At 37.3% G+C, this 21,628-nt stretch overlaps 1 protein-coding gene across 2 annotated transcripts in view; it reads right to left on the bottom strand.

Moving 5' to 3' along the window:
- Window positions 1-21,628, bottom strand: part of clstn2a (calsyntenin 2a) — a 114,874-nt gene that overhangs the window by 13,915 nt on the left and 79,331 nt on the right. For both annotated transcript variants that reach the window (XM_086172085.1, XM_086172086.1), the window contains exons 3-9: window positions 19,711-19,906; window positions 11,834-11,945; window positions 11,284-11,380; window positions 10,667-10,816; window positions 9,069-9,254; window positions 7,961-8,218; window positions 7,092-7,213 (exon numbers count right to left, since the gene is read on the bottom strand). In XM_086172085.1, the coding sequence (XP_086028211.1) occupies window positions 7,092-7,213; window positions 7,961-8,218; window positions 9,069-9,254; window positions 10,667-10,816; window positions 11,284-11,380; window positions 11,834-11,945; window positions 19,711-19,906 (1,121 nt within the window). The remainder of the gene's footprint in view (window positions 1-7,091; window positions 7,214-7,960; window positions 8,219-9,068; window positions 9,255-10,666; window positions 10,817-11,283; window positions 11,381-11,833; window positions 11,946-19,710; window positions 19,907-21,628) is intronic.

The following is a 21,628-nucleotide window of genomic DNA, read 5'->3' as shown; positions in this document are numbered from 1 at the left end:
TTTCTTTTGGATGAATAACCCTTGATCCTTGCCAGCGTTAGGCAGGATAAAGAACTGTACAATTATTAAAACTAAAATCTTGATTCTAAAAAAAAAAAAAAATGAAATACATTTCTGATAGTAACCATCGCTCCTCCTTACAAAGATACTGCTTTGAGACTCAGTCGATAATACCCTACCTTGGTGAGTCAGATTCTCTTTGCTGAGCACATTGCCATGCAATAGCAGTCTTTTAGAACTGAGAATAAGACACCAGAGATAAGCCTGTCTATCTTCTGGAAATCTGCCAAGGTATCTTTACCGTTTTACATCTTCCACATTGGCACAAAAGAAGGAAAATCTAAAAGGCCAGAATGACATAGAGGTCATCACAGCTGAATTTAAGATTGATATGATGGGAAAAAACTAACCTCAGATACACAAATATCAAATACAATGTTAAATTTGTATTAGCAAAAACATAGCTATCGATAAATCATTTAATAAGATTTGCCTTATGTAGATAGAATGAAGGTCTTTACTAGAAATATTGTTTTATAAAAAACTTTTGAGACCGGTGATCCAACAGACCAGCAAACCACTGATGGTTTTCTTGGTGATAATGGCTGTAATGACTGACATTGGAGGACAAATGTATTCTTTTGCTACTGATAATTGATTTGAGAGGTTAGTATGCACAAGATGGCTTTCACCTTCAAGAACTCTTACCCTCTTTTCCTGACCCACTTCTTTTTAAAACTGCCTTGTTCCATTCTCTCTCTCTTCTTACACTCTGCTCTCCTGTCATGTCATCTGTTCATGTTTTTGCCCTCTACCCTTCTGCCATTTTTGGTGAACTACAATTTTGGATAGTGAAAGAGAATGACAGAGTGATGACCAAAGAGGGAAGTAAGGACACTTTTCTACAAAATATCATAATGCGTATTTTTGGTTGTACAATAAAAGTGGACCCTTTAACCCGTTCAACTTCACCTCCCCACAAGTGTACATTTGACCAACCGTTTAAAAACTGAACTATACAGAGCTGTACACACATTACTGTGGCCATCACTTTAGGAGGGATTTGATGAATAACAGAAAAGGAAAAGGATAAAATAAATAAAAGGCCATCACGTTCAACACGACACATTCAATATGTCACATTCATCATGACAAACGACATTGTGGAAAGGGTCATCACTACTCCAGTAAAGGAAAATCTCTCAGGCGGGACAGAAGCTTGCATTTATCTCAATTTTGTTCTATGAATATGGAGGTCATTATAGTAACTGCCCACTCTTGTTTAAATGCTGTAACAAATCTCGCTCTCTAAAAACACAGGAAGAGAGAGTGAGAAATCAAGTGATTTTGTCAAACCTGAAGCATATGGTGCGTATTTAGTGCTTCCAATAGTTCCAGTAGTTATAATCCAATGTGGATGTTCATATTGTTATCTATATAGTCTTCCTTGGTGTGAATAGAAGTTAGCTGTCCTCTTGGTAAAACAGATGTATATTTCACCATCATAGATACTAAAGCATACAATGAAATATACAACATACAAAGTCAAACAGATGTTTTTGACATGTTAACATATATTTCAGGATTTTTATCCCTAAACCACAGTAAAGTGGTGCACAACTGCAAAGAAATGCACAGAAATAATAATAGTAATATAGAACTTGAATTATACCCTCAGGTACATTTTGGCACTTTTTCTCACAGCAAAGACATAAGTTGTGAAGAATAAGTGGACAAGATAGAGGGATGAGGGGAAAAAAGAGAAGGGGAAATGGAAGGCAAGCTGCAAATGCATTAGTATGCTGAATTCTGATGTGGTGCTTATGGTGCACACAGCGTGTCCGCTGAGTGGCCTATAAGTAGAAGATAGTGGCATTAAGAGCCCTTAGACACACACACGCTCACTGAAACACACCCACACTGGAGGATGAACTGAAGCTAGGAACAAAACTCACAATATAGTGTAAAAGTTAGAAGTAATACTCAAAAATTATTGTGTTTTGTGTGGGGGAAAAAAACAAAAAACAAAGCAAAAAATCATAGCCTGCAAATGCTTTTTTAAACGGTCTAATAAAACATCCTCAATATGTGCTGTTGCAAAATTGGGATGAGTCATAGTTTTATATACTGTGCACTGAAGAGAATATATACATTTGCCTAAAAGCACAACAATGTAGGCGAGAGCAATTGGATTTTGAACAATAATGTTAAAGCATTGCACTTCAGCAACATTTTCTGAAAATTTAAGTGATGAGCACGGAATACACATGCCAACATCAGACAAAGGAAACAGACTCCTAATTTCAAACTAAAACCTAAAATTGTTATGCCATTGAAAGTGAATCATAAAATACAGCCTGAATTAAAAAATAAATTAACTAAATATTATGTATCAGACTGGTTTGATTCGGACATGGGACCTTCCGATGAGGTCTGCATGTTCTCCCTGTGTCTGTGTTTGTTTCCTCCGAGCGCTCAGGTTTTCTCTCACAGACCAAAAACCACGCAGGAGGTTAATTGAAAGAAAATTGGGAAAAATTGCCCCAAATGAGTAAGCGAATGGTTATCTGTCTGTACATGTGGCCCTGCCATTGATTTGGCAACCAGTCCTGGGTGTACCCCGCCTCTCGCCCGATGACAGCTGCAATATCCAGCTCCAGCATCCCCCGCGACCCTGAGTGCAGGATAAGCGGCAAACAATGGATGGATGGATGGATGGATGGATGGATGGATGGATGGATGGATTATGTATCAGACTCTGGTTTGATTCTGACATGGGACCTTTTCTGTGAGGAGTCTGCCTGTTCTCCCTGTGTCTGTTTGTTTCCTCCGGGTTCTACATTTTCTCCCACCGACCAAAAAACATGCCGAAGGTCCATTAGAAAAAAAAAAATGGAAAATTGTCCTCGTCTGTCAATGAGTGTGTGAATGGCTGTTTGTCTGTGTATGTGTCTCTGCGATTGAATGACGACCAGTACCCAGCCTCTCGCCCGATGATAGCCGGGAAAGGCTCCAGCATCCCCTGCGACCATCAGTGTAGGATAAGAGGTAGATAATGGATGGATGGATGATGTATCAGATGAAAGAAAATAGCTGAATCCAATGTCCTGATATGTGGTGCTGAGAGGGAAGATGCCCATCAACACTATATTCATCAACTAATCTTTTGCAAAATATCAGTGGGCTTCTGATCAAAAGTAGACATCGTTCACTACTGTGGTAACAGCACAAAGAGATAAGACTGGCAGTTGTAGTTACTTTTATAAACAATTAATGAGGTGTTTTTATACTACTCCCAGCATTCAGTTGGGATAATTGAATTCCATAAAGGATCAATAGTGGGAGGCCTGATGCTGTTTAGGCATCTGACACGGGATAGTTTGTCTTTGCTTCACAACATGTGATCTGCCAACGCCCCCACAAATTGGCCTATCAAACAGCTGCCAGCTCAAATAAATCTTTGGCTTATGGTTCATCTTTGTAAAAAAAAACATATTGTCCATTTATCTCCCCTTCTCGCTCTTTTGCTGGCCTGGATATTTTCCTCCTTCTCTTGCTACACAGGCCAAACCATGGATAAATAACGCTTCGCTTATAAAGGTTCAAAATCAATCCCAAATCTCAGACCTAAACTGGAGGCATAAAAGTCCAAGGCGAGACTCTAAATGTATTTCAGTTTCTGCTCTCTGCTTGTGGCTTTGTTTAAATGTTTGGCTCATTCCTACAATCTCTGTCTTATAGCTCTCTGCTCCGTGCGGAAATCTTTTCAACAGCTGGAGTGAACTGATAGGCATCCTCGTGAGAGGCTATAACGCGCATATAAAGGAGTAATCCATCCGTAAGTGCATTACCCTGAATGAAAACTGAAGAAAATGTGCAGGAGGTGCGGGTTAAGTTTTCCATCAGATGTGACATTCCTGCACCGTGTTCGATCGACACGGAAAATGGAAGCCCAGCTCTCTCTCTCACTCCACCTTTGCCAGCTTTCCTTCATTCTTCTCTATTCTGTCTCTCTTGGGGAAAGAATGGCAAAATCAATAGAGCTAAATGGAGTTGCTGCGGAAGCCATTGAGTGTCCTTTCAAAGTGCTGGACAAACAAGGACAGTAGAAGCAGTGGTGACACCCTTTAGTCACCTCTTCTCAGTGACACTACTCCTTTCTCAGTGGTTGCAGCTCTGTTGAGCTGGAGATTAATGCAGCGTATAGGTAAAAGATTTAAAAAAAAACACTGAGAATTAATAGATGATAATCTACAGCTTTCTGTAAGCAATATTTTAATGATCAGTGCCGTATAATAACCTCTTTCATGCATTCATGTGTCTCTGTTAAATCAACAAAGCTCGTCATTTTTTCCAAATGAGCTAATGTGTGACTGAACCCTTGATTAAAAGGCTGTAATAGGGTTAATTTGTAGTATCACAAACCATTCCAGGGTTACCTCTGAAGCTTCGAGTTAAAATAATCTTACTGGAATAGGATGCGTTGACTTTCATAATGAGGCGGTCACACATAATGTACTCGGATTATAATGAAGGACGCATGATCAGTTCTGGAAAATAAGACCACCATTATTAGCGGCATTTTTCAAATCATCATTTGCAGGTATGATGCTGTATCTTCATTTTCATAGGGAATGTGAATACAGCTTATCTTCACAAATCATTACGCATCTTCCATACAAAAAAAAAAAAGGCAACCCCAGAATCCTCAGACCTATTCATTTCAACAGCCAATAACTACATTTACAATTAGTCTGTTACTATGCAATAATCAGTGGTGTAAAAGGGTATTTAATTTAACAAATTTAAGGTATTTTTTTCCTTTAGTATTTGAATTTCATACGTCTATAATTTCACTACATTTATTTGACATCTTTACCTGCTTCCCAGAATACATTCAGGAGAAATTATTTCATCCTGCTTCCAATATAAAAAATTGCATGGTCTATTAAACACGTGCTCTGCATTTTGTATGAACAGTTAGAGAGAAATAAACCAACAAGATTTACTGATACACACATGGCATATTATGGTGACAAACTATTAATATCAGTCAATTGAAACAATCTCTAAGACTTCACAATCGTTTTGTGAGAATATATTGATGATGCAAAACAAAGCAATTTCTATAATAGCAATAATATGACATAGTCTGCAAAATGTACAATTTAAATCAATCTTTTCAATTTAGGGTTTTTCTGTAATTGAGTATTTTTAGTCTATAAATTATCTAAAAATGATCTGAGTACTTCATCCACCATCGTAAATATTTGATTAACAACTAATCGCTTGTGAAATACCTTGTTCCCATCATGTTATGAATGTTAATCAGTAAAGCAGCATGATAAAATGTGAAACCAAGGAAGCGAACATGGCTACTGGAGTTATCCTTTTGGTAACTTAGCATGCTGTCCATAGCATCTAACTCAAAGAACCACTTTGAATAGCTATAGCCTCACAAAGCAACAAAATAAACTCAAACTCCAGTGGTCTCTGTCTATTAAGCCAATTACTGACAAAAAAAAAAAAAATCTGTAGCAATGAAAACTGACAGATGTTGATTAGTTTTACAGACAGCTTTTACAAAAGAAGACAGGGGACTCCAGTAGACTCATGACTGGAGATTGATTGTGAGAAATATCAGCACTTCTTACATTCGCCTCTGCAGTTCCCAGGAGGTAGGAAACACTGAGTTGGGAAAACTTCTTTTAAATCTACCTTTGACCTACAACAAACAACTACCCGGTTATAAGGTACACAAGAGGAAAATATGTTTTGTTGTACCTGTGACTTCGAAAAAGTCATTCTCTTGTATTCTCAGGGAGCAAAAGAGAGAAAACTGCTTTCATCATTCACATATGTGCATGCCTACTAAGACTGGGAACAAACAATTTATAATTCTATGCAATATAAAAGAACACTGAATGCCTTTAGAGTGTATACACAGACATGATTTACCTCTTTGAATCAACTACCTCTTTGAGCAAATTCTCTTGCATGCATTACAAAGAACATTTCGGTGTTTTAATATAAAATGGATACACAACATATCACAAGGCTACACAGTTAGATTAGATTTCTATTGACCATCCTTCATTAGTAACTTTCAGAGCCCCCCTCCCCCGGAGAAGGGGGAATGGGAGTTTGCCTTATGAGCTTGTTCTTTGGCTTTTTATCAAAATTATAGATCCAAGGACTTGAGTTAACATTTTTACGAAAAAAAAAAAAAAAAAATCCTCTACTCAAGGCTAACAGTTGGCTTCATCACTTTGAATAGATGCCGATTTGTGAAACGATTCCCCTAAAAGCATTATATTTACTGGGTACTTCTTGAGCAATTGCATATTTCTTGCCAGGTCATTTCTAACTTACATGACTCTGCACCCTTTCTCAACCACTTCAAAACACCATAATCCTTTGACGGAAACCCATGTACATGTCATTTAACTTTGAGGTACCATTTACAGTTTCATCGTCAGAATTAAGAGATTTGGCTTTATCAAGTGCAAACTCTCCTCCTGTAATCATTGCCAAAACCTTCTTTTTTCACTTGGAAAGGAAAGAAAATCAAATCCAGATGCTATGAGAAGCAGTATGACTTTGACAAGAATTAACCATGACCTGGATGACTGAGAACCTCCACAGACATATCCTGCTGTAAGTTTCACAGTAGTAGCCCTACAAACTTTCCAAGCATTACACACCTGCATGTGTGTGTGTGTGTAGTATTGTCTTATGCACTCCTCTTTATAACAGAACAAAGTGATGAAGGGTGCCTGGTAACTAGAAAGGAGAGCATCTCCCTTCCCTAATTTAAACAAACAGCAGTTCCCTGATCCCCTCCAGTCTGCTTTCACAAGAACATCACGATACTATATCCCATAAGAATGTACCCTCCGATTGCCCCTCGGGGGACAAATAAGGTTTTTCTGAATCTGATTCTGTCTATCCACACCCTTACACACATATGTAGTATGTTATTAAGGACATATGAGACACACTCACACACCCATTAGCACGTGCGCACGCACACACACACACACACACACACACACACACACACGCACACGCAATGACTCTCAGAACCTCACCTGCTCCAGTTTCCAGTGGAACTCAGCAGGTCTGAAAGTGTCAACCTGAGTGAAATCTCTTCTGAGCAAGAACACCAAGCGACAGTTGTGAACATACAGGGAATAATGGTGACGGTTCATTTCTGCAAAAGAAAGGGGACATGCATGGCTAAACCCACAGAGAGACAAACATTGATATGCTCTCGGATATTATGATGGTTTATGGTTTCTACTCCAAAGCCAATAAAGTGGCCAATATCATTGTCTGCCAAAAACAAGCCTTTTTATGAGTGAATTCATAGCCGACTGTCATTTTCACTAATCCAAAATGTCAAACCAAATACCTGTGTAAAGAATTGCTGCAGTTTGTTTTTCTTCATTTATCATGTTAACAACCTATCTTATTGAAGTTCAAGTATAAGTACAGTTATAAAAATGGATAAAGAAAATTGACAGTTGAAGAGTTATCATCAGATAAGACTTCTGTAAAGCAGATAAGACCTCTATAGTACAATCACATCTTCATCATGGCAATTAAATCAATCCTTAAAATCCAGATCCTTTAAAAAAGCTTGCAAGGAGAAAATGTTATAGATGTTTTTGATGAATGATTAGATGAAATTCACTGCAGTTTTGTATTATATTTTAACATGACACATTTTCCTTGCAATTCATGTGTAATGTTGTGTAGCCATCTCACTCAAATGTGAGATGGCTATATATCAACAGTTTTCCTTGTGGTTTGATGAGTGTCCTAATTTTAGAAATGTTAAATGGACATCACATCAAAATTAATTGTTCAATAAATATCAGTGATAATAGTTTGTTTTTTCCCCCCAGATCTGGAATCTTCACATTCTTTTCAAATAGGAGATACACTGAATTCTCACCGGTTTTGTCAGAGCTACACAGTAAAGTTTCCTTCTCAGCTCTGAGCCCTGGACAAGGCCCATGTTTCATCCACGTTGCTATGGTGAATTGATGTGTCAAATTCTGTGGCACAACATGATCAGGGACATTGGCGGCCTGGTGTCCATCAAATCGATAGATGAGGTCGCTGTCGCGCCCGCTGTCTGTCAAAAGTGATGCAGTCCAGTTTGTGGCAAGACTGGGGGCAGGGAGGAGGTCAGTGCTGCCAGATGCTGCACCTGGAAGGACCAATTAGACAATACAAGAGAACTGAACAGAGAATGAACCTGAAGGAAATTTGAATCACAGAAATGTAACTTTATATTAGGATGAAGGATGAGTTTGTGTTTTCTTTTTTCTCTCACCAGGACGTTGCATTACACTTATGGCAAATATCTTTCAAGGTCAACTGGTATGTGGTTCCTAATTGGAGAATTTTGATCACACATCCCAAAAAATTGGGATTACCTCAATTTATAATTTACAGTATTCAAATGTAAATGTGTTTTTTGCTTGACTAATTCTGATTTCTCACTCTTAAAGGTGACTTGAAATCCCCGAAGCTTAAACAACAATGCAGTCTCATAGTGTTGAATAAAACAAACAATTACTACTGTGTGCCATACAACATACTTAAATGACTCTTGAAAAAGGAACTCATTCAAGTTTCACATTAAGAACCTCTCTTCTTTACTAATAGGATCAAATCAATCACTGACATGCTACTGAGTGTGTCACATAGAACAGGGTATTCAAAGGTATAAATGGGAAGCAATAATGAACACACGTCAAAGTCTTGAATGTCATTTGAAATCTAATTTAGAATATTAAATGAATTCAAAAATAGTCTCTAGGATTTAAATGGCACACTGAAAAATGGCATATTAATATAATGAAGAGGCCGGGACTACAAAATGTAATTCCTTCTTGAAATTAAATTTGCGAGACTCTCATTATCCCGACCCTTAACTCCTGAATAACAGCTCACAATTTCAACAGAGCATTGTATGCCATTGCTTTTTTTCCTTTTTTTTTCTCCATCCTCTCAATCCCAGTCGTCATTTCTACTCCTGATTTCTCTGTACTTACCACAAAGTTTTTGCAGAGATTTTTCAGAGTACGTCTCCCGGTCGCAGCCCTTTCCAATATGACTGGTCTGCAGCTCTACCATCGCCTTAATACCAGACAAGGGCTCACCGCACGTTTCCAAGTGCATTTTAGGAAACAACTGCTTGCTCCCTGTTCCTGGCTCATAATCAATCCGCTTGTTCCAACCTTTATTAGGTCACAAAATAAAGAAAATAAATAGGTTATTTGGTGTGTGCCCCTTTTATCTTGTATTTCATCATTTATTTGACAATTAAGAGGCCCAAATACTGTATGATCCTTGTTTAACTCACAAATCAAAACATGATGTTACTATATGAAAGTGAGACGTGCATCCGGAATGGAAACTACTACTACACATCGTTGGTACGTTGATCTTGATCTCCCTTGAAGCTCCCTAGCAGTTGTTTGATAGAACATTCATGGGTTCTCAAATTTAAAAATATATGAAAAGAAGGAAAGTCATCCATTTCAGAGCACAGCTGTCCCATCTTCATGTCAAAGTCAGATCGATAAAATAACTTACTCCTTACAGATAAAAAAAGTTTTGGGATAGCTCTACGAGTGGAAAAAGGAACACATATATTAACTTCCCCAAGACATCTATCTTGTATCTCAATTTCCATGAATCTAACAGATTTTGCCAGACTTTTCCATGCTTTCCAGCATGTTTGGAAATCATAGCGATTGCATAAAATGATTTTATCTTGTGCATCTATTACAAGATAAAGCTACTTTTTTTTCAGCTCAAAAGGCACTACAACATCTCCATATTGGATTTAGTTTTTTATTTGCATTATTTAAACAAGAGTTATATATTCAGCATAGGAAATTAGATTTAAACACCTGCTGAAAATAAATGTAATTGTTTAGGGAATCTGGTCATGGAATGTGAAACTGGGGAAAAAAAAATCCCTCTGATGTTTAAAAAACATGACCTTTCGGGTAAAACAGCAACTACGCAACAAATTGCGGTGTTACTAAATGGTACACTGCCAGACAGATGAGGCCATTAATCTCTAACCAGGTCTGTTAGGACACTCACAATAACAATCAGTCCTTTCCTGCACAATAACTTTTCTTTCTCCCTTGAGTTGCCTGTTCACTCAGCGTCTTTCTTTATCTCTTTCTCACTCGTTTCCCCTCCTGAGCTCTTATCTTTCTCGGTCTTCCTCTTTCATTCCTATGTGAGTTTGACTCCTGAGATGTTGTCACTGCTGACAGGTGAAGCAGCAGGGTAGAGAGTCTAGCTCGACTGCCAAGCTGCTATCATGTTGAAGGAGGGGAAAAAAAAACAAAACATTCCAGTCAACTTTTTCTCTAGAGATTTTTTGTCAAGCCTCCTGATTTTCTCAGGAGGGGCTCGTTTCTAAAATGAGACTGAATTTCCTTGAGAAAAAGGACATCCTCAAATATTATACTGGATTGCCGGCTTCAATTTCACTACTACTGCTTTATATTTCAGCAAAATTTAACATAGGGTTCCCTATATGCAGAAATCTAACATTTCCTGTCAAGTATTGCATAATTGAAAGATTAGGATACTATTAAAATACATAAATGATTTTTTTTTTCCTGACCTTGCCACCCGGGTTTGCAGACAGGCTTGACATCAATATGCACAGACACATCCTCCTTTGCTCTCTTCTGACCGCAGTCAAAGGCTGTCACCATGATCTTGTAGCTCTGCTGCCTTTCATAGCTCAGTCGCTCTGTGTTTCTGATATTGCCTAAAGCATATAAGAACAGAATGCAAGAATTATTTGTGAGCATTTTGTTTCAAAGGAAAAATTCAACCAGCAGTGTATTTAAGACAGTTCTGTGATAGTGCCATGGATATTCACCAGCTTTTACAGACACGACAAGCAAGATGCAGGACTGTGTTACACATTTATTTTAATCAAAGCGAAAACAGGTTGATAATGGGAGAAGATTATATGTTACATTTCTTTTCTAGAAATGTGTTCAATTCCTCTCCCAGCTAGACATTTACGATGACCAAATGTCTTACATATAGCTAGTAATTTTATGTCATAACAATTGTGGATCTTCGACGCACAGAAATAGAATGACAAACCGTGTCACTGTCCTAGTTTCTCTCACTCCTTGAGAAATATATCACTTGCAATTATTACTATCAGCTACAATGATTATATGTTGAGTCATTCTGCATAAACAGAAATAGATGTATATTTACCATTGCGGTCTATTGCAAATGGTGTGCCTGCAGTGACAATTTCATAGTTGCAGATTTGGCTATACTGTGGTGAGCAGTCTTGGTCCCAAGCCTCAACCTGTAATAACACAAAACATCCAGTTATACTTCCAGCCCTTCAACATGTCCCAGGTTAAGCCCTAGGATAACATCAAGACAAACCTACACAAAAGTAAAAGTCTCTTGTGAGTCTACTCTTTATTCAAACATGTCATGGTGAAAAGGTATCTACCAGACAATTTAACAATTAAAAAGAGAAAAATATAACTAAGCTTATTGTGAGACAATTTAAAAATTCCAGCCCAACCTATAGAGACCATTTCAGATTGTCTGTTTAGCCATGAGATTATGCCAAATCATTTTTCATTTCCCACCTCTTTAACAAAATAATATTCATACCAAAATGGAATTCAACAATTTTAAAATTCTTGCATACTTTGTATTATAATTTACCGGAAAATGCATCTTATTCCCTATCCGCTAATCTGCTAGAAGGTTGTTGGCATCAAGTAAAGCACAGATCTTTAAATACCTGCAAAATGCTGTCATAGATCTTCCCTTCTACGACTGACGCCTTATACAGAGGCTCACGAAAGATGGGCCAAAATTCATTGACATCATCCACCTGGATGTGAACCACTGCCCTGGAAGAGATAATGAAGAACACAGTGTGGAGAGGTTTAGGTGGTGGTGATGGTGGTGGGGAGGTTATTTCTGCATTTATAGAAAAAAAAAAGCAAAGTTCTAAGAGCTCCGAGGGACAGGGTATCTATCTATCGTTGGATGTCATCTATCTATGAAGCTGATTACACAAAACAAAAAGACATCTATAGTTGATTTTATATAGCTACACAGAATGTCCTGGACTATTAAGAATAACACAAGACTGTGAAAACATTTTTTGCACTTAAGTTTATAAATGAATCATTTATTCAGATGCATCATGAAGTTTTCTTTGTCTGTGACCTTCTCTGTAACTTGTGGTGTATCTGAAGAAGCACATCTGGCTAATTAATGGCATCAGCTTAATGAGCCCTATTTAGAGTGTCATGCAGGGATAATGTTGCGCACACACACTAAAACACACACACAATGTGTATCATTCATCTTCCTCTGGAGAAATTCATCACAGATCTCTGAGCTAATAAATCTCTCTCTCTCTCGCTCTCTCTCTCTCTCCTTTTAGCACCGATCCAGCAGCAGCTTATTTTAGCAGCTTGATGTCTGAGACTGTATATCTATGACTTTGATGCAGTCAGTGCCGTTCTCCCCATCTGTCAGACTCATTCATATTACACTATCGCATGCACGTGCCCACACATACGCACATACGCACGCAGCTGAAGGGCCATCAGGGCGACAAAACAGAACTGCCTTAGCTGTCACAGCTCACATAACCCAGATCTCTCCGGAAAAAAGGAAATACAAATCAAAGCAGACGGGAACCACAATAACCAAAAATAATTACAAATATTTTTGTATCTATCGCACTACAACTATTTTTGTCGTGCACAACCCCTACTATTATGCCAGTATTTGCAATAATTAAATAATGCATTGTCACAACACACTTATGATGTTAATGTAAATATTAAAATAAATGCACGATATCTTAAAATATACTCAATAATTATGTTGGTTAATATAATTTTTCTTCATTTATATAGCTCCTTTGTGGTCTAAAATTTAGTTCCTGAATATAAATCCTTGTTTTTTCCATCTGACATATACAGGAGAAGGTATTAATGCTATGTATTATATATGGAAAACACAGCTGCAATGATAGTGGGCCTCACAAAATTGAGTCTTACAAAACAGAGAAGACACCAAACCCTTGCACTAATCCAAATGATAATGCTTCCATTGTCTTTCAATACACACACACACGCACACACACACACACACACACATTCCTATTTTATAGTATATAAGAGTAATGCTTTTTTATACTCTACATAAACCAACTTCAGCTAGGACAGATATACTACATCCCTTGCTGCATAGAATATATATTCAAACATATTAGAGCCCACTTTTTCCCAGGGGATACTGAAAAAATACAATGGATAGAGTAGGGGGCCATTTGATATTACATAATTTTTCAATAAATATAGTCTCATGTTTTGGTATCACAGCAAACTGCTCAGCTCGATGCTCAGCTGTAGTGAGCATTTGCATAATTTTGTATGAGCGCGAGTCCCAATTTCAATTTGTGAGATGTACCAGAGTTTAGACAGATTGGGAGTGATTATGCCAGAGTGGCAACATGCATCTTAAAATCAATACAGACACAACACAAAGCAACATTTAAATAGAATGTCATCTTGGTACATAAGAAACTTGAAATGAGGAATGTATACACTCGGTCCTGATGACCAGTAGGACCAGTGCACACTGCCTAGTGTCTAGGAGGTTTCCACAGATTTCAATTCATAAAGAAAGTTGATCTGTTGCCGATTATCATCATTTACAACCGTTTTCACGTCCATCGATTGTTTCCTTCACAAAGATTACAGGACATTTGATACTTTATCCCAGTGTATTATATCCTTTCCCCTTCTAACAAAGAAATTGAGAGAAATTTGTTGATCTGAGATCCTCGACACATTTCTCTCAAGGAAGATGGATGATACACGGTATGTGTGTGTATGCGTGTGTGTGTGTGTGTGTCTGTGTCTGTGTGTGCCCTCGCACTGTCTGCATTCTCCATGCACTACCTACAACTAATGGAATAGCATTGTCTGCAGGAGGTTTTTGAATGACAGTGCCACAGGTGGCAACATGATATTCCTTTTCAGGAATGGGGGTTGAGTCTTAAGTGCCTAATGACAAACTTGACCAAAAAGACTGGATGGATGATTTCAAAAGGGATTTAAGAACTCCGCTTACTCTTCTAAGTTCCAAGGACTAGGTCACATGTGAAAACCATCTGAAGGGAGTGTTAATGAAAGTACTGAAATAGAAGTGTTTGTTTGCTGTTCAGAGGCATAAAAATACTCAGAGAAGATAGAAACACTTAAAGACAAATAGCTCAAAAATAGTTAAACCTGCATTCTGAGGCACCTTCACTCCTATGTAGCCTATGTAGGGATTAGTGTCAGTGAATACAGCACTTGAAACATATAACTACCTTTGCTTCTTGCTTTGAGGAGCTGATAGCAAAATTGGTTTGAGTACCTCCTTTTCCTCTCTGATTATGGAAAGAGTCATAGTGTAGTAGTTATCTGAATGTTGTCCTCAAAGTAGACTGAGCTGATTAGAAATTGCCAGGTAACCGGTTCTCATAGGAACATTTGAATTTCAACTCTGTTTCATGGTTCCTACGCATAGTACTTCCAGTTATATAGGCTTCATATTTACAGAGACACCAGTGGCTATCTGATAGGACATTCAATTTATGACAGACCAGTGAGGGATTTGTTTAATTTAGTTTAGTTTAAAAAGTTTATTAGGACAGTGTACAATTACATTAAGCACAGGGGCAGAGATGTTTGTACCGGATTGTAGCTCATAGCTAATTTTCATCTGTAGTCCTGGGAAGACAATTCAAATATAAAACTGTACAAATAGACAACATATGTAAAATATCCAAATAGGCAATAAAATAACTATACAACATATAAACAGGCAATAAAATAAGTAAAACCCAAGTTGAAAGTGATATTGTTGTGATATTATTAGTTTGGTCATCTGGGGGCCATCAGATGTTACCCAGAAGGGTAAAAAATACCCATCTGGTATTGTTAATGTGAGCATGTTTGGTGCTCTAGAATTCAATTTTTGAGATACAGAACACACTAAATGAGTATTACATGAGGGTCGGCAGAAAACACATGGATCCAGTGCTGTGACACAAGCGCTCTGAAGCCAAATAGGAACAGCACTGAAGAAGAGAGCAACTGGTTGATGTGTGAAATGCCTTATAATCAGCTGCTCCTAGCAGCATCCTGTTGAAAAGGTGAGAAAGTATTTGCAAAACACCTTTTTTTGAAGAAATTGTACCAAATATAAAAGTAGATCATTTCGATTCAAGAGTCATGCAAGGGGGTAGCTTAGAATTTTTCTTGGATCCAACTTCTATGATGTCTGCATATGTGAATAAGACATATAGGCACATGAAAATGTTTACACACACAGACACACACACACAGACACACACACACAGACACACACACACACACACACACACACACACACACACACACACACACACAAATATACATACACACTTTGCAACTTTTTTGGTCCACTTATTCATAAATTGGCCAATTAGGCTGGATCTGTCCTGGAGAATTTAATAAAAACTTTAATAACCTTTTATCATTTAAATGACCTCACTTTTTTTTTTTTTTCAAAAATGTTCACTTAATGCTTTCAGTCATCAAAATCATGAAATTCAATCAACAAATGATTGTTATGTCAACCTTCTGCTTTTTTTCCCCATCTATTTTTTTAGAACAGACAGAAAATCAATATGCATTATGAACTGGCATAATGTCCTACATCTCCGTCATGACAGGAGACTATCAAGAAACCGTTGAGGTTTGGAATATCTCAGTCATCTGGAGCAAAGTGAGTGGTATACATGTTGATAATGTCAGTGAACTCAAGGATTCTTTGGGACTTAATCCCTATTAAATAGATGTACCATATCATAGCAGAGTCTTAATTTAACCGTGCAGACTGCTTAGAGGACATATGCCCTGGAAATGAGCCAGTGCTGAGTTAGTTCCTTCGTCTGGGTGTTAGTTAGTGGGAGCTCACACACACACACACACAGTGAGTACAGTCCTGCAGTGACCTTTGCATATAATTGCCCAATGCCAAACACTGAGCAACACAGGTATTGCAGTCACATTAGCTCTAAACCACTTAATGCTAGTATTTACAGTAGGCAATGCACAATGCTATACCATTTGTAAGAACAGAAAAACAATTAACAGCACTGCCCAGACCAAGTTTTATTATATGTCTGTGAGTGGATGAGTTTAAGTGCATGTGATTAAACCCGGCACTGAATGAGTCTGATTCCACTTGTGATTAGATCACACTCTTCTGCTTTAGATGCAAATAACCACAAAGTAATTTCCGTTTTAAAAGACAGAATGCTTTTAGCCAGCATATTTCCTTGTGGTAGTGACAAGTACCACAGCACCAGAGTATATTGATCATACCAAAGGAAACTTGAATGCAGTCTCATCAAGATTGTTTTTTTCCACACCTTTAAACTCGGAAAATAAATTATGCCAATCCTCATTTGCAACAACCCATAAGAGCAATAACAAACAAATTTAAATATTATATACATTAAGTTAATACCAATAAAAAAAAAAAAAAACGTAGTTAGAAATAATCTGATCTTCAAAACTACACTTTTTCATATATGTCAAACAACATCCATATATACACAAACAGTGATTTCTAGCGTCAATCAATGGCCTTATTGGGCTCTTAAATTTCAGAAAGGGGTGGTAGAGGACAACCTATTATGGATATCCTATCATGTTGTTAAAAACAAAAACACTGACGGCAGATGACACTAAACTGCATTATTATTGATCAACTGAGAGCTGAAACTGCTATTTCGCCAAAAATACAATAGACTAATCTTTACCGCTTTTTCCGAGAACCCCTATATTTACAACTGCAGCACTCACATTGGACCCACTGGCTCATCCTTGACCTCATATCTATCGTACTATTATTGGACTCCCTTAGATTTCCAAATGAGAACCTTAGTCATGTTGGTACTTGAGAATTATTTCTTGAAATTTCCAGGAAACGCATTCCGAGCTCACCAGTTCCATCAGATGGTGTGACAAAATGCTCAGTCATCGGTCTGTCCCCTTCACACTGGGCTTTCAGTCTTAAAAATAGGAGTACTATTTAGCTGACCTAACAATGTAGAAATCTCTCAGGCTCCAGGTTCACCTCCAGGTGAACTCGGGATTCATACTGCTTGCTCTTAGCTATTTTTTTTCTATAATCACAGGCAGTTAGTCACTATTATAAATATTTCTTCAGATACTTTTTTTTAGTATGTTTAAACTGGTGTTTTAACTAATCTATGATCAATACAGATACAATTTGTGAGTTTGTGGAAGGCAAACGGTTACAACCAAGCAACTATGTGTTCTGGTTATGTATTTTTTTCAGTTAAGGTTGTAAAACAACAAATTATAACCAAATTTTGACTTTCCTGATTACGTTTTCCTGTCGGTGGCATTTGTTGCATTAACGAACGGTTCATAAAATAATGTTTTTGAATAGATGTTTTTGTAGCTTGACAATTATACACATCACATTATGTTTCAATTTAATTTTCCTAACAAGTGTGCTTGAGAAAAAAACAAACACGCACATTCACTTCCCAATAAGGAATGGGTGCTGCTCCAGAAAAAACATTGACTAATAAAGACAGATGGATCTTCCTCAGGTGCATCTGAAGAAGAGCCAATGTGGCTTGAAATGTTTTGCTGAAATAATGCAGAAATAAATTAACTTTGCATTGGAGCCCTCTTGGTGTGCAGACTTTTTTAACCTTTTTTTCCAGTCAATTTAATTTTCCACCTGCTGTAAAAAATAATCAGAACAGCAGTAGCAAAATAAAGTCATGTTCGCTTGTATACGAATGAACCGTGAATGACAACTTCAATTATCTGTCTGACAAATACCGTCGGTATATTCGAGTTGGTTTTATAAACCTTCGAGTGCGAAGGTTTATAAAACCAACCAGAACAAAACCCAGGGGGCCACATAGCTATGATTCAAATAGTCACCAATCAGAATAAAATAGTATTCAAATTTGAGTGCAGCATGAAAAATTGGAAATAAATAAATCAATAGACAGTTGCTTAGGAGCCTCATAATGTAGAAAAAATAGTACTTCACAAAACAGTGGCATTAATACATTTAAGTAACATGCAGAAGACTGAAACTTTCACAAAGTTAAATTTCCTTGCCAGCAGTTTGTTTGTTATATTTTTGCTATATAAGAAAAGTTAGATGTGAATTCTGAAGTTGACTTTCACAGAAAGTTTCTCTATTGATTGCAGGTAAAAAAAGCTCTTAGCCGTCATCAGGTGTATTGAGGGACAGAGGAATGTCTGTACAAAAAAGAAAGTCCATCGAAAGAGTCAAGGGAGATAACACTTAAAATTCTAAACCGATTCAAGTACGAAGCAACCAATCAAAAATCTCTCACTATTCATCCACTGAGAATAAGAAATAAATTTGGTGGCGGTGTGGTGCAGGAGAACTAAAACATTCGTGGTTCGATTCCTGGCTTCTCGTAGTGTGTCAAAGTGTTATTGAGCAACAACACTGAACCCCCAACGTCCCCCCTGGTGCTGGCCGACGGCAGCTCATGGTTCATCCATGATGAGAACAAATTTCCCCACGGGGATTAATAAAGGATAAATTATTATTATGAGGTATAATGTCTGTTACTGTTGTAAAAAGCCAGTGGATTAGCCCACTGTTCATATGGAAAATGAAATGCAATTTGATACTTCTTGGTACAAAAGTCAATTACAGTAATATTGGTTAAGAATTGTGGTCAGGCAGTTGGAATCCATTAGATGCAGTGTCTGTATGTATTGAACGTAAAGGTCTGATTAAAAAGGATGAGACTACAAACTAATAACCCCTGAAGTTCCCGTGTGAAGAATTCATGTTTGAAATTCCCATTGCCATAAAACAGCTATACATTTATGTATGTTTATTTCAATATTTTATATAGTTGAGGTCATATAGATGCAAATTATATTTATGCACTGAATTTTTCTATTAAGTCTATCCGGAATTGATTTTACACATTAGTTGGCCTTTATATGCATTCATTCATTCTATTTTGTTTGTTTATGCTTTATGCTATTCAGTCACTCGACATCTTTCAGTTTGTGGCAGGCATGTTTTTATGATTATAATATTCAAAAATTGCTTTCTTGGCAGAGGCTGCATCTGGACAACTCCTCCACAGATGGTCCCTGTTATTTGGATTTTCTGATGATTGGATGCGGTACCTAACCTTATTGTAAAACGGGCAATACCTCCAATTTGCCTCCGATACCTTTTTTTTCCCCATGCGAAAGGTATTCTTGTTCATTTTTGGGTCAGTGGATCAAACTAATGCGGTGTAATGTATAAGCAATGTAACATATATATATATATATATATAAATGTATGCTTAATTAAAACACAATTTAAGAATAAAGTCAAATATAATCTCTGCCTTTGTATGGAGTCTTGTTTATAAACCACAAAGAATTGGACAAGAATTAATGTTTCTCATTTAGTTGAAACTAAATACTCCTTATTTTGCTCAAGCAACAGAGTTATTGACAAAAATAACTAGGATTAAACTAAATACATAAAGCAGCTGTGCTGTACACACACTGCTGAACTTACTTGTGGGATTTCTTCCAGTCAGCTCCACTTGATCCAGCTCCACAGTCATAAGCCTGGATAATAAATGTGTACTCTTTCTGGCTCTCGCAATCCACAGGGCCATTGGCGCGGAGGACCCCTTCGCCTGAAGTGCGATTCAACACCACTGCCTCAAACGGAGCTGCTTGACCATAGATCTTGAAGGCACAAATCTCCCCTGTGAAAGGAACAAAAGAAAAAAATGTAGAACGTTGTGACTTACTTTGACAGTTATGTAGACTAATTGATAAATGAAATATGAAGCTTATAGTACTAAGGACCACGCTTGAAAGCTCATTTGTAAAAATGGAACAGTAAGAGATCATGAGTTAGGAAACAGCCAAATCCTCCCTAAAATGTGTGAACACTGAAAATATTTACTAGTAAACGGCTTTTTTTAAAGTAATTTTTAGCTAGTAAGAAGCATACACAAATATTGTAGCCTTTTCAAAGGATGTTTTGATGCAGATGTGCTCAGGGTAATATGTTGAACCTTTTTTTTTTCTTTGTGTCATAAAATAAAGACAGCTACAAAAGTAAGCGAGGATAAAACTTGAAGCCACAATATCTATACGTTCATTAAAAATAGAAGATAAATAGAAAAAAACAAAAACCAAAATGAATACAGTCAAAGGTCAAGATAGATGGTGAAAATGAAAGTAACCTAGTCCTATAAACTAGTGATTTAAATAACTGGGATATTGTGTATAGTTGTGCAGCTGTATCTTGTTTTATGCGCATGTAACTAAATTTGTCCACGTGAAAAGCATGTCTAAACAGCGAAATGCAAAAAACATAAGAATCTGTCTCTGAGATCTCATCTCATAATTCCGTAAATATACTTGTTACTAGATTTTCAAGCTTTTTTGTGCAGCACACAAATCTGTGAATAAGCAGCTTAATTTAAGATCTTGCAGAAATCTTTTTTTGATAGACTTTTTAACAGAGTTAAACAAAGGATGAATTCACAAACACAAAAACACACAAGCGTGAAAAGCTTGAAACATGTAATGAAAGATTTCTTGTGGACAGTCTTCTGGGCAAGCAGGGTTTTACGGCATCTGCCTGGTGGAGGAGGTGAGGGGCTGAGAGGAGTCCTTATTGATCAGGGTAGCTGTCATGATCATTGAACGGCTATACATTTTAGATAGAGGTGTTTGAGCTGAGATGATGATTTATATCATATTTTCAGTCTCATTGTAAAATATCGGTATACGTCGTCTAATCTGATCTCCCAGATGCAAGTTTGCAATATCCACCACTCAACTTCTTTTCACAGGGAGCTTTGTTTTTGGTGCAATTTCAGAATACTTGGCAAGCAGGGCAGGCCAAATAGTGATTTCGCTATTGAATCAGTGTCTTCAGCTGGATGCAAATAGAAAGCCAGGCACTTATTTAATCCATGACTAGTGTTTTAGGTTATGTTTTACAGGAAAAGTTGTGTCTAGGCCACTTGAAAGTGTAGACCCACACCTTGCGATAAAATCAGAGATTTAAGCATGTCCTCTCCCCTGCATGCTGCTCACGGTGCAGAGGCTTGTCTTAGCGGTCTATACAATCGCAGCTCAGTAGGGAGGAACCATCCTAGAAAACATTTCTCTATCACTGTCTGAGATGAAATATCTCACATAGATTTGTGCATCTGCCATGGAAGGATTAATGTGAAACAACAGGGAACTAAGCATCTCACCTGGGTTGTAACAGGGGACTTGTCACAATTTCAAGTGTCAGAGTACTTTGACTTTTCTAACATTAACAAAAATGCATGTGCCGACACATATCAATATCTTCATCTCATTCAACATCAAGGATGTTTTTGGCAAATTTAGCCATTTGATTTCCCACACACAGATCTTGAGTACACATTTTCAAATTCAAATTTTCATCATGTATTTTCTTT

This window comes from Fistularia commersonii, chromosome 25, assembly GCF_037954325.1.
Source record: "Fistularia commersonii isolate RoL2024-O1a breed Wild chromosome 25, RoL_Fcom_v1.0, whole genome shotgun sequence".
NCBI classification, from domain to species: domain Eukaryota; kingdom Metazoa; phylum Chordata; class Actinopteri; order Syngnathiformes; family Fistulariidae; genus Fistularia; species Fistularia commersonii.
Note: the sequence above shows the minus strand (reverse complement) of the source record. Positions and strands in the feature narration are given on the sequence as shown.